Source organism: Prionailurus viverrinus, chromosome D2, assembly GCF_022837055.1.
Source record: "Prionailurus viverrinus isolate Anna chromosome D2, UM_Priviv_1.0, whole genome shotgun sequence".
Classification (NCBI taxonomy): domain Eukaryota; kingdom Metazoa; phylum Chordata; class Mammalia; order Carnivora; family Felidae; genus Prionailurus; species Prionailurus viverrinus.
Window position 1 is genome coordinate 31,790,986 of NC_062571.1, and position 14,059 is coordinate 31,805,044.

Below are 14,059 nucleotides of genomic sequence, written 5' to 3' on the forward strand. Positions count from 1 at the left end.
CCTGCCATTCCCTGAGGAAAGGGGACAGTCGTGGGATCTCCCCGTTCCCTTATCTGTGAATGTCCCGGAACACAGGGGGCATCTGTGCACAGACCTTGTATGTGCTACTGTGGAGCTACACGCTGGAGGAAAGTCACGGCCCAGTCCTCAATCGCTACTGAAGGTGGCAGGAAGCCTAGCCCTGGGCGGTGCTGATAGCTTTCACAGAAACCAGACGCTGTGCCAACTGTAACTCCAATCCTTGTTCCAGCCACTGAGATTTGGGATTATTTGTTCGTCACGCGAGACTGGCCTACCCTGACCGGTACGGCTGGTTTACCTTTAAATGTATTTTCTGCTTACAAAGGCAGTGCATGCTCACCGTAGAAATACAGACATCACAAAAACATGGAACACAGAAAAATGAAAATTGTACGTGTTTCCACCCCTAGGGAGTACCAGAGTCGTTTGGTATTCAATCTTCCATATTTTTCTGGGTACGTACTAACAGATGGATGGACAGATGGGCAGACTAATGGATGGACCAGCATTTTTTAAAAAAACAGAAGGGCAGGGGCGCCTGGGTGGCCCAGTCGGTTAAGCGTCTGTCTATAGCTCAGGTCATCATTTCACGAGTTCAATCCCTGCATCAGGCTCTGTGCCGACAAGCTCAGAGCCTGGCGCCTGCTTCGGATTCTGTCTCCCTCTCTCTCTGCCCCTCCCCTGCTCATGCTCTCTCAAAAATAAATAAAACATCAAAAAACAAAAATGCAATCATAGACTATGTATGTACTCTTTTGAGACCTGCCTTTTTCCTTCAAGAGAACTTAGGCAGCTTTCCAAGTCATTGCTTGGTGCATCCTCTGGAGATCGCTGCTCTAAAGATGCAGACTTGTGGATACAAAATCACCCCCTAGTCCCGGCTTCATGTTCCCCAGGGAAGGCTGCTCTCTGAAGTCTGTCTCTTCAGCAACAGGCTCCGAGAAAAGACTCAGCTGCGAGGAGGAGGGGCTGGATCTGTCTGAAAGGCGGCCTCTCTCACAGTTCAGAAGCTTTTCTGAAGAGCAAAAGTTGCAGAGGGAGTAGCAGCTGGGTGGGCAGGGCTCATGCCCTTGGCATTCAGGTCCTTAACTGCAGCAAGGTCATCAACGAGGCTGCACTGAACCTTGGCAGGGAAGGGGAGACTCTCCATTACGGAGCTTCAAAGGGGACCCAGAGGTGCTCTGGTGTGGCAGTGTCGGCCCACTCCCGGAAACCTGCTGCATTCGGCACGTGCTAAAGCGCTCGGCTCGTGGGGGAGGGATTCTAGGGAAGAGCTCTTCTGCTGGACGCCAGAAGTGTAGCTCCCTGGGTATGGGGCTTCTAACAAAAATGAATAATGGTAGCTAACGCCTATGGACGCTAGTATGTTCCGGGTACTTGTTCTAAGGGTTTACAGCCAAGCAGCAGTTTCATTTTATCATAACCTATTACCCCCAGTTTGCAGAGAGAGGAAATGACTTGCTCAAGGTCAAATCCCAACCTCTCCCCCCAGATATTTGACTTTCCTCTCCCAACTCCCAATACCAGGGTTTGAACCCCAGCCACACTCCCCAAAGGAAGTGGGCCATTCGCGTACCCAGCTTTTTCCAGGGTGGCATCCTGAATCTCTGCAACATCTGTTTCTCAGGGTACTCAGCAAACCTGTTTATGTCGTGCTGAATGAGGGAAGGGGGCAGAAGCCGGAGGGGCTGGTTCTAGTCTACCTCCTCCTGTGTCCGTGGGCCCTCCCTCTCCCCCAGACAGCCCCATGAGGAGGTCTTCCCTGCCCATTTACAGCAGGGCTGAGAGGATGCCCTGAGGGGGCTGTGAATGGCAGAGGTGCTGTGTGACATGTGATAGTCATTAAGCACCCCCTAGGCGCTCAGCCCAGCACTTGAACATGAAAAAAGGATAATCTTTGGAAAGTAAAAGCATGCAATAATAAATGGAATTTCTGTGAGGGAGGTACAATACCCATGGGGCTTAGTTCTTGGATTCTGGAGCCTTTATGGGAACCAAAATTGAAAGCTAACTTTAAAGCAGAAACAGAAAGGGAAAATCACGAAGAAGGTGGATGGAGCTGGGACACATGACTTACGGGAAAGTCACTGAGACACAGTGATACCAAAACAGCCTTCACTCTCTCACTCAGCACCTCCCATATGGCAGCTCCTGCGTGATTGTGGGGGAAGTCATGGAGAACACCAGTTCCTTCCCTTAACAATTTACACACCAACGGTGGGGCCGGGGTGGGGGGTGGGTGCGGTGGGTAAGGAACAAAGACAAATAAGGAAATAAGATTATTTCAGATTGCTAGGAAGGCATTTGTGACCAGAATGAAGAATGAGAAGGAACTAGTGTGTGAAGAGTCCAGGGGAAAGCTATCAGGAATAACAAGCACAAAGGCCCCGAGGTAGGAAAGAACTTGACACATCTGAGGAACAGAAAAGGGGTCAGTGTGCCCAGAGTTCGGACTGCGAGGAGAAAAGTGGTAGACGTGAGGCTGGAACCAGGTTAGGCAGGGTCTGAGACCCCGGGAAGATCGTGGGTTGACTCTTCGTGAGACAGGAAGCCAAGGAAAGCATTTTGGGAAAACGTGTGCGCGTTTTGTGTGGACTTTGTATCCCTGGGAACTTGCTGAACGCGTTTATGAGTCCTAGGAGGGTTTTGTTTTTGTAGATTTCACGGCGTTTTCTATGCGACAATCATGTCGTCTGCAAACGGGCAGTTTTATTTCTTCGCTTCCAATCTATACTTTTATTTCTTTTTCCCGTCTTGCTGCAGTAGTTGAAACTTTCAGGATGAGGGCAGACATCCTTGCCTCGTTCTCAAATTTACAGGGAAAACAAACGCTTCATCGGTAAGCCTGAGGTCAGCTATAGGATGTTTACAGATGTTCTTTACCACCTTGAGGTACTTCTCTTGTTTGCCTAGTTGGTCAAGTGCTTCCTTTTTGTCAACAGAGAGAACCACAGGATTCTTCTTTGTTAGCTTTTGATAGGACGGTGAACACTGACTGGGTTTTCAAATGTTGAGCCAAACTTGCACCTCTGGAAAAGTGAGTAAACCCCACTTGGTCACGGCATACAATTCTTTTGTATACTGCTGTATTTGTTGTATTTTGCTGTATTTAGCAAACACTAATTGTTTGCTAAAAATTTTTGTGTCTTAGCTCATGAGAGACGTTGGCCTATAGTTTTCTTATCGTACCGTCTTTATCTAAATTTGGCATCAAGGCACTGCTGGCTTCGTAGCATGGGTTGGAGAGCATGCCCCTCTCTTCTATTTTCTGGCAGAGACTATGTAAAACTGATGTTAATTCTTGTTTAAAAGTTGGATAGAATTCTCCAGTGAAATCATCTGGGCCTAGAGAATTTATGTCAAATTTATGAGTGCAATGCTGTTCATAATAGACTCGGTAGCTTTTGAGTGGGGACCAAACCGTGGAACAGCTTCCAGGCCCCCGTCACCATGGGAGGACTAAGAAAACAGGTTTCTTGGGATCGAATCCACCACACCTAAAGTCCCAGTCCTGTTGAACTCCCGGGACTTTATGTCACCCTACCCTTGGCACTTGAGGTTTTCTCTGCCATCTCCACTTCAAAGGGAGAACAGAAGTGTGGACGAGAGCCCCAGCCACCTGATCGGCTGGTAGGCTAAGCTTCAAAAAGAAATCATACCTGCAGCCAAGCTGGCTTTGCTTCTCAGCCCTGGGGCCACGATATACTCTTTTTCGTGGTGGTGTCACAACAATGCCCAGGCCCCGCCAGCCTCTCTCTTGGACAGAGAGGGCGGAGGTCCTCTGGTCCCAGGGGGCTGCGTTAATGGGACTCCACATGCTTCTTTCTGCTGTCTTACATCAGGGTTCAGAGTCAAACAACCTGGGCTCCCAGAATGGACAGGGGCCCTGGGAGAAGACCTTATTCCATCCGGCTCCCAAGACTGTCCACAGCCTGAGAACAGCCCATCGTGACATTCCCTTGTTTGTTATCCTTAGTAAATTGTGGTTTCCGGTGTCTGTTTAATGGACCTCTCCTTCCCCAAGTTCTTCTTATTACTTCCGTATCATCCGTATCTTGGACAGTTGCCAAGTGTGACTCAGAGGCCTAGGACTGACCCCAGCAGACAGAGGAAGCCTGCTGGTTCCACTAAAGGACAGATGAGGCTGGCCTGTAGTAATTATGTAGCCGGGCAGTGAGGGAAGGTGCCAGCTCCAAAAATACCTGCCCACTGAGGATCAGCCAGCACCGTGGCTGTGACCCTGCGTCAGTGAGCAATCATGTAGCTTGCTGCCTGTGAGGGCCCTCCTGTAGCACAGTCAGCTCCTGGAGTGAGGCAGTAGGTGACCTTCAATTGGTCCATGCTCAGCACAGACAGCTGCTGTCCACAGTGGGCAGAGGGGCGAAGAGACAAGAGCCAAGTTTCCAAAAGCCACATCTACGTGGATGGAAGGAAGGAAGGGATGAGAAGACTCTTCTAACCAGGTCTGGAAATAACTAAAACGAAGTGCTAACCATCTGCCTCGTGAAAAGAATAAGGGGACTCTCATTGTACTGACATGAACCACTTTCTAACATACGTTGCTAGGAGATAAACACAAATCGCAAAACAGCTCACACACCCTACAAAGGAGCTTCACAGAGGAGCTCTGGATGTGGACCCGCAGATCTGACCCTTTGTCCTCGTGGCGTGGCCTCGGGCAAGTTATTTAATTAAACCCTTTCTTGCCTCAGGGTTCCTCATCTGAAACAAAGAGCTGGTAACACTACTGACCTCATCCTGTAAGTGCTACCGACATTAAGTACGCGTGTGTTCACACTGGCGTGTTCACACTGGCACAGAACCTCTCTAGAACTGGTAAGAGCAGGTGCCTCTGGGTACAGGAAATGGATATCTGGGGATGGGGAGGAACAGGCAGACTTCTGTTTCGCTATTTCCCTCTCTGAGCCTTGGAATACCATACTGTGTACATCCGTTGCCCGTTCAAAACAAATAGCGGGAACCTCAAATGAAGCCTTGGAGTTTTATACCAACTAGAGAAACGTACGAGAAGTGGGTAAGAAGGGCAGAGGAGGGATGGAAACTCTTAAATCTCAGAGCCAGGAGCGAAGGAGGGCTCGGAACAGGGAAATGAAGGGGAATGACAAAGCCCCCTGTCACACGGGGAGCGGGACATGTTCGCTGGGGCCCTGCGGGACTGAGGCATCAGAGCCTATGCTGAGCTGCAGATGTCCCAGGGCCCCAGGTACGTACACGAGTCCTGGGTCTGCTGGCTTCCGGGGGTTGACGAGGTGCAGGATAGAGACGTTCACCTGCTTGTGTGGCAGGAATAGCTCTCCAGGGTGCCTCTAAGACCCCTCCAAAGGTAACTTATTTTATTTATTTATTGTCACCTTCCAGGAAAAAGGACACAGTTTGGTTTATAAGGATTTATAAATGAAGTGAACAAATTAACAGCCTATGAGATTTACACACTTTCCACGATGTACTACTATTATGTCCATTTTAGGATGAGAAAATGAAAGCTCAAAGTGGTTCGATAATTTGCCCAAGGTCACACAGCTTGGAAATGCCAGGGTCTGGTAGTTCCTCACAGCTCTTAGCAAAGTGGCTGCCAAAGAGCGGCCACAAGTAGCTGAGCGCATAAAGAATGACAGAAGTGCCATCCATCAGAGGTCTGGCTAATCAACCACAAAAGCCATCCACAGAGGGCCGTAGGCCTTTTGGGCTGAGACTTTGGGGCAACTCCCGTCACAAGGCAGAGACTCGTTCCCACCTCTGGATTCTGGGCTGGCCCTGCGACCACTCTGATGAACAGAATACAGCAGAAATGACGTTCAGGAGATGTCCAAGTTCAGGCATCAAGCTCGGCACCAGCCACTTCCTCTTGGGAGCCCAGCCACTGTGAAGAAGTCCAAGCAGGTTAGAGGCCCCGGGGAGCGAGGCCCTGGAGGATGAGGGACCCCAGCAGAACCGCCAGCAGAGACCAGCCGACCCACAGAGCTGGAGGAAAGAGCACGCTGTTGTTTTAAACCAATAGATGGTACGGTGGTTTGACGTGCAGTTAACAGAGCCAAGAAACAGCTCTTCTGCCGCCAGCAATACCCTTGGAGCAGCACACGCTTGCCTGGATGTTCCAAGGAGAGCCGGCCACGTCCCACCAGTGTCCCAGGCCCGGGCTGCGCTGGACAGGGAAGCAGGCCTCAGGTTCCACCCCACCGGGACCGTTCAGCCTCCTCTTTCACAGCGGTGGGGGTAGTGGCTCCCACTCGGGGTCTGAACAAGACCCACGGAGCGTCGTTTTGAGCCCCGCCCACCTTTAGCCTGCGTGCCATAGGAGGGACCAAAAGCTGGAGGCGCCGAGGGAAACGGGGCAGCTGAGGAAGGCAGGCATGGTGGCTCTTTGGAGAAGGTTTCCCCTCTGGGGCACCAGCCCTGGCTCCACAGTGAGGTCAAGCGGGAGAGCAGAGTAAGCAAGCAAAGTGGGGACACTGAGGCAGAAGCCCCCCTCCCAACTCTTCCGGCTGTGTATCAGTTTCCTACTGCTGTTGTGACAAATTGCCCCCAACTTGGTGGCTTTAAACAACACGAGTATATCATCTTACGGCGCTGGAGGTCAGAAGGCCAAGATGGTCTCAGAGGACTAAAACCAAGCCGGGAGGTATGTACCATCTGCAGGGTCGAGGGGGAGAGTCCGTGCCTTGACCGAAGCCGGAAACGGCTTCTAGAAGCTTGTGGCCACATCACTCCAGTGGCTGTGTCTACCATCACATCTTTCCTAGTCCTCCTGCCTTCTCATGAAGACCCTACGAGGACATCCACCCACCTCCCACTTAATCCATGTCAAGGATCTCAACTTATTCACATCTGCAAAGACTCTTTTGCCGTGTGAGGTAATATAATCGCAGGTGGCAAGAACTAGGACGTGGACATCTGTGGGGGGGTCACTCTTCCGCCGACCGACCGTGCGATGAGAAGTCATTCACTTGCCCATTCCGTGTGTAGTTTTGAACACCTACGGCCGTGTACAAAGACTGTGTTGGATAGTGCTGGGGACGCAGCGGCTCCCAGGGCTGTGCATGCGCTAACTCATTCAATCTTCACGGGATCCCTACGAGGTGAAGGCTTTGCCAGTATGAGTCTACGATACCACGGGGGAAACTGAGGCAAAGAACAGTTAGACAGCCTGCCTGTGGTGACAGAGCTAATAAGTGGCAAAGAGCATCCATCAGGGCCCCAACCAGAAACAGATGAAACACTCAACTCAGGATAATCAAGGAGGCTTTATTTGCAATGAACTGTTTACAAAGGTATAGGAGGCAGTAGGGAAATCTCAAGGGGTTGTGCGGGAACCCCGGGTTAGAAGCAGGGAGCTGTCACCAGCCAGAGGAAACCTGGGAGGACAGTCACGTAAACACTGGCTCAAGAGAAGTGACCTTGGGACGAGGGGCACAGCCAGCCCGAGATGAACCTCACGGTGCCAGGGGAATAAATTCACTGAGGTTCTTCTCTCTCTTCCCCTGACCTCCTGGGGGGCTCCCCACTGGCCCCACCTGACCACAGCCAGAGGGTGAGTGAGGGTAGGATCAGCATGGAGAGCGGACCCAGAGGGAAACAGAAAACATCACGCCCCAGAACTGGGCGTCTATGCTTTGAACATCCAACAGCCCAGCCTCTCATCTTATGGGTCCTGGTTCAGCCTGACCACAAGGCTCCTCACCTGGCAGGCTCCAGGCTCAGGGTGACATCAGGGCTTGATGACCTCATAGTATAGACCAACAGCCTGGAAACAGTGGCCTTGGTAATCCTATCTCTGGGATTCTAGCCTAAGGAATGCTAAAGCCCATAATACTTGGGATTCTTTTCATTCTCTGCTAGGGAGGGCTGACCCACTGCCCACAGCGTGCACACAGTCTTGGCCTTGGCCCCACTGAGCCGGCCAGGAAACCCCAGGAGACAGACATCCTTGAAGACTGATGGCGAAAACTGACGTAAAAGGCCACAAACTAATCACCACCTTGGTATCAGGTAGGAACTCTTGATCGTCAGCAACGGGGAGCTGCCCCCTGTGAATGACTCAGGTGAGAAGGACCCTCCCAGGCCCCGCCATCCCGGTGGTGGGCTATGCAGGGGGAACCAGATGTGTGCCCAACAGAGGAGATCTGCCTGATCCCAGACTAAAACCAAAGCGCCTAACTGACCACTGCAAGGCTTCAGTGCCTGCCCTGCTCTCCCCAAATAGTTCTGGATGCCTTTTTCTCTCCTCCTTCATCCACTCAGTGCCATCAGCAAAAAGAAAAGTAAGCCAGTGGGCAGAGGCAAAGCAGGAAACAGAGGGAGACACCCCCCCCCCACCAGCCCCATCTCCCCCTGCTTTGGGGTCACTTGCCCTGGCTCCTCCTTGACGGACTCTCTGAGGACCACTCACTTGCTCAGACCAGTTGCCGATGACACGCCATATCCTCTGCTCTGTAATGTCCCATGTGGTACTGTTTTTATTTTAGTCCATTTCCCAAACACACCTCCCATCTTCCTAAAGGAGGCCTTGGGAACTCCCCCTTTTCCTTCTGTCCAATGGCCCCTCCAAGCCATTTCCTCTGGAGGCTTCCGACTCCCCAGTATTTTGGGCTGAGTGAGGTCTCCCCCCACCTCCCAAATTCCTATGCGGAAGTCCCAGTTCCCAGTACCTCCCAGTGTGGCTGTGTTTGCAGGTGAGGTCTTTAAAGAGGTGCCCAAGTTCAAATGAGGCCGTTAGGGTGCCCCTAATCCAATCTGCTTGGTGTCCTTAGAAGAGGAAGTCAGGACACACAGAAAGACCCCAGGAATACGTGTCCACAGGAAGGCCACGTGGGGACACAGTGAGAAATCAGCCACTGGCAAGCTGAGGAGACAGGTCGCAGAAGAAGCCAAACCTTCCAACACCTTGGTGTCTGACATGCAGCTCCCAGAACTGTGAGAAGTAAATGTAAGCCCCCCTCCCCGACCCATGCCGAAGTGCTCTGTTGTGGTGACCCTAGCAGACCGACACACCCACCCACCCACCCACCCAAAGCAGAATAGACTTGTGCCCCCTGGCACGCCAGGCTTCAAGGAAATGTCTGCTGTGTCACCCCCCCCACACGTCGAGGTGGCTGTCCACTCACACGCCCACCTGCCCCGAGAGCCTGGGAGCTCCTCAAGAACCATGTCTAGGTCTCTGTTGTCTCACCCCATCCTAAATGGCGGGTGTCAGGAGGGGGTAACTGAGATGACACGTGTAAAGCCCTCCGTGTGGAGCCGCGAGGGCTCAGCGCCCAGTGCGTCTGGACCCCCGGGCCACCGCTCACCTGCTCATGCCCCCAGCCGGGCCACGACAGGTGCTCCTGAGGAACTGCTGAGCTGGGTTGAAAGACGGGCTGTGAGCAACTGAATATACACGCAGACGACGGCTAGACCGAACATAAAAACAGAACCGTGGCCCACAGCCTGCAGCACCCTGCCCAGAGAGCCAGCCCACTAGCCACGGTAACCAGCCGAGGAGGCCAGTCTGCTCCAGGTCAGACCTGCAGGGAGTCAGACTGCCATCTCTTCTGACGGTCCAGGAAGCCCTGTAACACTCCCGTAACAACTGGCCCCAAACAGCCGGGACTTGACTACTGACAGCGTCTCTGATTTTTATTCCAATTTCCAACTTAGGGCTAACTCCGGAAAGCCAAAATGCACCCTAACCAGTCACGTAGGATGCCCCCTGCAAGCTGGCCTGCCTCCAGGTTCGCCTTTTATCCTCTACAAAGCTTTCCCGCCCCTCCGCTGCCTTTGAGTCTCTCCTCGATGCCGCCCGCCAGCTGCTCACTCCCCTGCGGGAGCCAGCTCTGAATAAACAGCCTGTGCTTCTCATCCGGGGGCTCTTTGTGGATTTCCACAGGTGTCTCTCGCACACCCGGGGCCTGGAAGACCCCGGGCACAGTCCAGGAGCAGAATGACTTGAATGAGAGGAGGAAGTGGGGAGACAGGCACGCAGGAGAAGAGGGAACAGAAGAGCCAGAGTCCGACAATGAAACCCGCCACTCCACAGGGCGCACCTGCCCTTTGCGCGGATTCCATCTGTGCCACTGGCTTTCTCGGGTTTGGCTTCTTCCTTCTATAAAATGGGTGAAGGGTGTCAAGGGGACGCAAACCCGAGGAGGCCACGAGCCCAGCAGAAGACACTCCCCGGGGCTCCCACAGGAGACAGTGTGGCAGGGAGGGAGGAAGCGGATGCCTTTCTCCCTGGCACCAAGGCAGCCCGCCTTCTCTGTCAAGAGCCACGAACAGGGAAGGGGAAGCCGGCAGGCCTGGGGGAAGTTCAGCAGAGCCTATTCAAGTTTCCTCTTCACACATAAAAGGAGGGAACTTTTCTATTTAAAAGAGAAACTATATATAATAAAGGCTGGGGCTGGGAGCATCTCTTCAGGAGCCAGGAGCCACTCTCGACTCCAGCCCCTCCCTGCCCCTGGTCACCAGCGCCACTGCCTTTGTGAAACCCAATTACTGGGCACATCGCAGCTTTTCATTTGTAATCCAGGGTGGTGTGGGGGAGTCAGCAGCTGCCAGCCGCACAGAGGGGGTTCAAACTGCATCCTTCCACAGACTTCTGACCAGAAGGGTATTTTATGATAAATATATTTCCGCAGCTAAGCCACAAACACAATGGGTTCTAGCGCATTTCTCTGGCATGTGTCGCTGTGCCCCCTGGAGAGGGCTTATTTATTCATCTCACAAGGCAATGCCCAGTGTCAAGTCCTTTGAAAGCCCTTGCTTCCCGGCCCACCCACCGCCCACAGCACTCGCCGGAAGAATTAAGTTTTCTTCCCATTGTTCCCAGCATGTTGTCCACGCCGGCATCATAGGACTTGGTGTGGTTGACAAGTCTGTTCTGTGACCCTGGGCTCCTTCCGGGAGGGAGCTGGTCTGCCAGTCTTTGTCTCCCAGCCTCCAGACACAGGTCTGGAATATGGCAGGTGCTCCGGGGAAGGTTCAAGGAAGGAAAGCACAAACGAACTCTCCTCTTACCCAAAGGAAGCACCCTTCCTGATTGCCCTTCCTGGAGGTCCCAGCCAACCCCCACCACCCATTTTCGATCTTTCCACCCTCCTCCGCAAAGCAAACATCTCCAGGGGACCCTTGGGCTAATGCGGGAGGCCTGGAGAGGCAGCCCTGGCCTGCAAGGTGGACGACGTGGGGGTGCTGCTCCGAGATCCCCGATAAGCCTGAGTCTCCCTGGCCTTCCTTTTCTATCCATGAAATGAGATGGCAGAGACAGACCTCATATATTATGGGAGATTCTTCCAACTGATGGCCCATGGGCTAAATCTACTGTGCAAGGGTGTTTTATTGGCTTCCGTGTTATAGAACACCTGGTAAAAATTCACACAAAACCCGTATTTCTAGCTTCTACTGACAAAACCCCAACATCCTCATGGCATACCTGGCAGAGCGGAGAGGGGTACGTGTCCCACGGTCCCCACCACTCAAACCGCGACATTTAGTACTCGCACGCTAGTCTCTCAGGCACTGGCATGTATAACCCCTGACCCATGGCCTCAACCTTGGCTGCTGCCACTTCAGAATGACTGATGTAGGTTTTAAAAGATGCGTACAAGGCCCAGGCCCATACTCGGACATTCTGATTCAACTGGGCTGGGGGTAGAGCCAAGGCAACTGTGTTTGTAGAAAAGTTTCTCAGATGAGTCTAATTGCTGCCAGGGCTGACCACTGCGGCCGATGGGGCCTGCTGGCCGTGAGGGCCCGTCTCATCTGCGCAGAGAAGTGGCCCCCAGAAAATGAAGGACGGGACAGCCTGGTGAAAAGCACCCACAGTGCCTCCGGGGAACCGAGTCCTGCCCCAGGACGCCCCCCTCCCACCCAGCCGGTAGCCTATCCATGTCCTGCCCATAGCTGGCTGCTGAGCATTCTACAAGCTGCCTTCTGTCCCTGGGACCTGTTTGCCAGTTCACGCCTCCCTCTTGCCTCTGCCCGATGCCCCCACCTCTTCTAGGAGGCCTGAAATCAGCCGTGGGAGGTACGCTTTTGCTCATGTCCCTCCCGCTCCACCAGCATCTGACATATGGATTTCTCTAACCGGGCCCTTGGACCTTTTTCATGCCCCTGTCAGATAGAATTCCAGAAGGTGGGAATCACCTCTCCTATGCCTCCTGTGCCCTCCCTGGTTCTCCCACCCCACGGCTCACTGAGCAGCAGCAGACTCTCACAGAAGGATGGGGGGGGGTGTGTGTGCGGCACCGCAGTGGCCACTGCATCCTGCGGGCCTACCCAGAGGAGCCGTTTCAAGAGACTCTACTATGCCCACCTGCTGGCCTCCTGCCCGTCATCCTGCCAGGCACCCTTGTCCACGGCCCTGTGTGGGCCCAGCAGAGGAAACACCAACATCCCCGGCATCTGTCACTCCTGAACCGGGAAAGCAGTGCTAGGCTGGGGAGGAGGACGGGGGCTCGTTCAAGTCTATTGAGAAATGACTACTTGTGGGTCTCAGGACCCCAAACACCCCAGTGGGCCCACACCCTTGACCATCAGTCAGTCTGATTCACAGCCAGCGAGAGGGAGGAGTGACACTTAGAGACTTCCAGGCTTCAGGCAGGACACAGGTCCATCCTCGAAGCCTCCCCTGGGGAATGATTTCCTGTCTGGCGGACCGGGGCCTACCTCGGAGCTGACAGAACGTGGTCATAAACTTGCTGGTGAGGGACTTGAGCTCGTTGTTGGCCAGCGTGATGAGCTGGATCTGGTCGGTGACATTCCGCAGGACCTTGTAGAGGCCAATGGGGAAAGCAACCAGCTTGCACTCGGCCAGATCTGCAGCCAAAGAACAAAGACAGAGGACAGTTGGCCACAGCTGCTCAGGGACTTGCCCTGAACCACAAGGCCCCAACCCTGCCTCTCCTCCCCAAGTCCTTTTCTCTCACTCGTCTCCCCTGTGCCAGCCTCGAAACCCTGCCCTCCCTCTTCCGAGAGCCTTCATCACCACAGGTCGCGCTTGTCCCTCTCTGGCACCCCGAACCTTTGGCTCTATTCAACACCTTGTCTAGTGGCATGGCCTATGAGCAGAAGGAGCAGCTCACGACCAGCACTTGTGGCAGCGTCCTTGAGCTCCTGCAGAATCCTCCTTCTGGAATCACCAAAGACGCCACAGTGAAGCTGCAGTCTTCACGCTACTTTCCCACCATCTTCTTTGAAAACAGGCGACTCGCACAGACTTTGTGGTCTGACCTTCTCCCCAGCCCCGTCACTCTGAAGGCAAGCATGCACAAGAGGCAGCCGGGAAGTCGCTGTGGAGAAGAGTCTGGCAGTTTCCCAAATGGTAAAACCTGCAGTCACCACACGACCCGGCCAGCCATTCCGCTCCTAGGTCTACACCAGAGAGAAATGAAAACATATGTCCACACAAAACACGTCGCACGGGAACACTCGCAGCAGCATTATTCACAACAGCCCCGAAGTGCACACAACCCAAATGTCCATCGACAGCTGAATGGGTAAGCAAAATGTGGCATTATCCAGAAACAAGAATATTGTTTGGCAATATAAAGTCGCGAAGTACCAATACATGCTACGGCGTGGGTAAACCTTGAAAACGTTACACTAAGTGAAAAAAGCAGTCACAAACGATCACACGCTTGATGAGGCCATTTACGTGAACTGTCTGGAACAGGCTAGTGTATAGACACGGAATGGAGGGCAGTGGTTGCCCAGGGCTGGGGGTCCTGGGCGGGGGGGCAACCTAGGGCTGGGGGTTCTAAAACTGGACTGTAATGACAGCTGCACAACTCTGTGGATATACAAAAGCCGCTGAATTGTACCCTTTAAATGGGTGAATTGTATGGTGTGTGAGTTCTTTCCCAATAAAGCAATTTTTTAGGGACCTACATTTTAAAAAGGGAGGCACTGAAAGCATGGAAGCTCAGAAATTAGGCTCTCCGGCTCACCTAAGTCACTTAAATTCCCTGAGCCCCCGTTTCCTCATCTGTGGAACAGGGGTCTTGTCATCTACCTGGCAGAACTGTCAGGAAAATTAAGTATAAAA

The 14,059-nt window shown here is 53.1% G+C and overlaps 1 protein-coding gene and 1 long non-coding RNA gene across 10 annotated transcripts in view; one reads left to right on the forward strand and one right to left on the reverse strand.

Annotated features, from left to right (window-relative positions):
* The window catches only part of LRRC20 (leucine rich repeat containing 20), a 117,808-nt gene that overhangs the window by 38,705 nt on the left and 65,044 nt on the right, over positions 1-14,059 (reverse strand). For 6 of the 7 annotated variants that reach the window (XR_007145271.1, XM_047824852.1, XM_047824850.1 and 3 more), the window contains one exon: positions 12,682-12,831. The exons of the other annotated variant lie outside the window; for it this stretch is intronic. Coding sequence is in view for 5 of the 6 variants with exons in the window: in XM_047824852.1 (XP_047680808.1) it covers positions 12,682-12,831 (150 nt within the window). In the remaining variant the exon portion in view is untranslated. The remainder of the gene's footprint in view (positions 1-12,681; positions 12,832-14,059) is intronic. 7 annotated transcript variants of the gene reach the window in all.
* On the forward strand, positions 7,941-9,754 carry LOC125147707 (uncharacterized). 3 transcript variants are annotated; one of them, XR_007145274.1, is made up of 3 exons: positions 7,941-8,028; positions 8,790-8,965; positions 9,343-9,429. It is a non-coding gene; the product is annotated as an uncharacterized LOC125147707 (long non-coding RNA). The 3 variants fall into 3 exon arrangements; XR_007145275.1 differs by lacking the exon at positions 9,343-9,429 and adding an exon at positions 9,676-9,754 and having other exon boundaries at positions 7,993-8,081; XR_007145273.1 differs by having other exon boundaries at positions 7,993-8,081.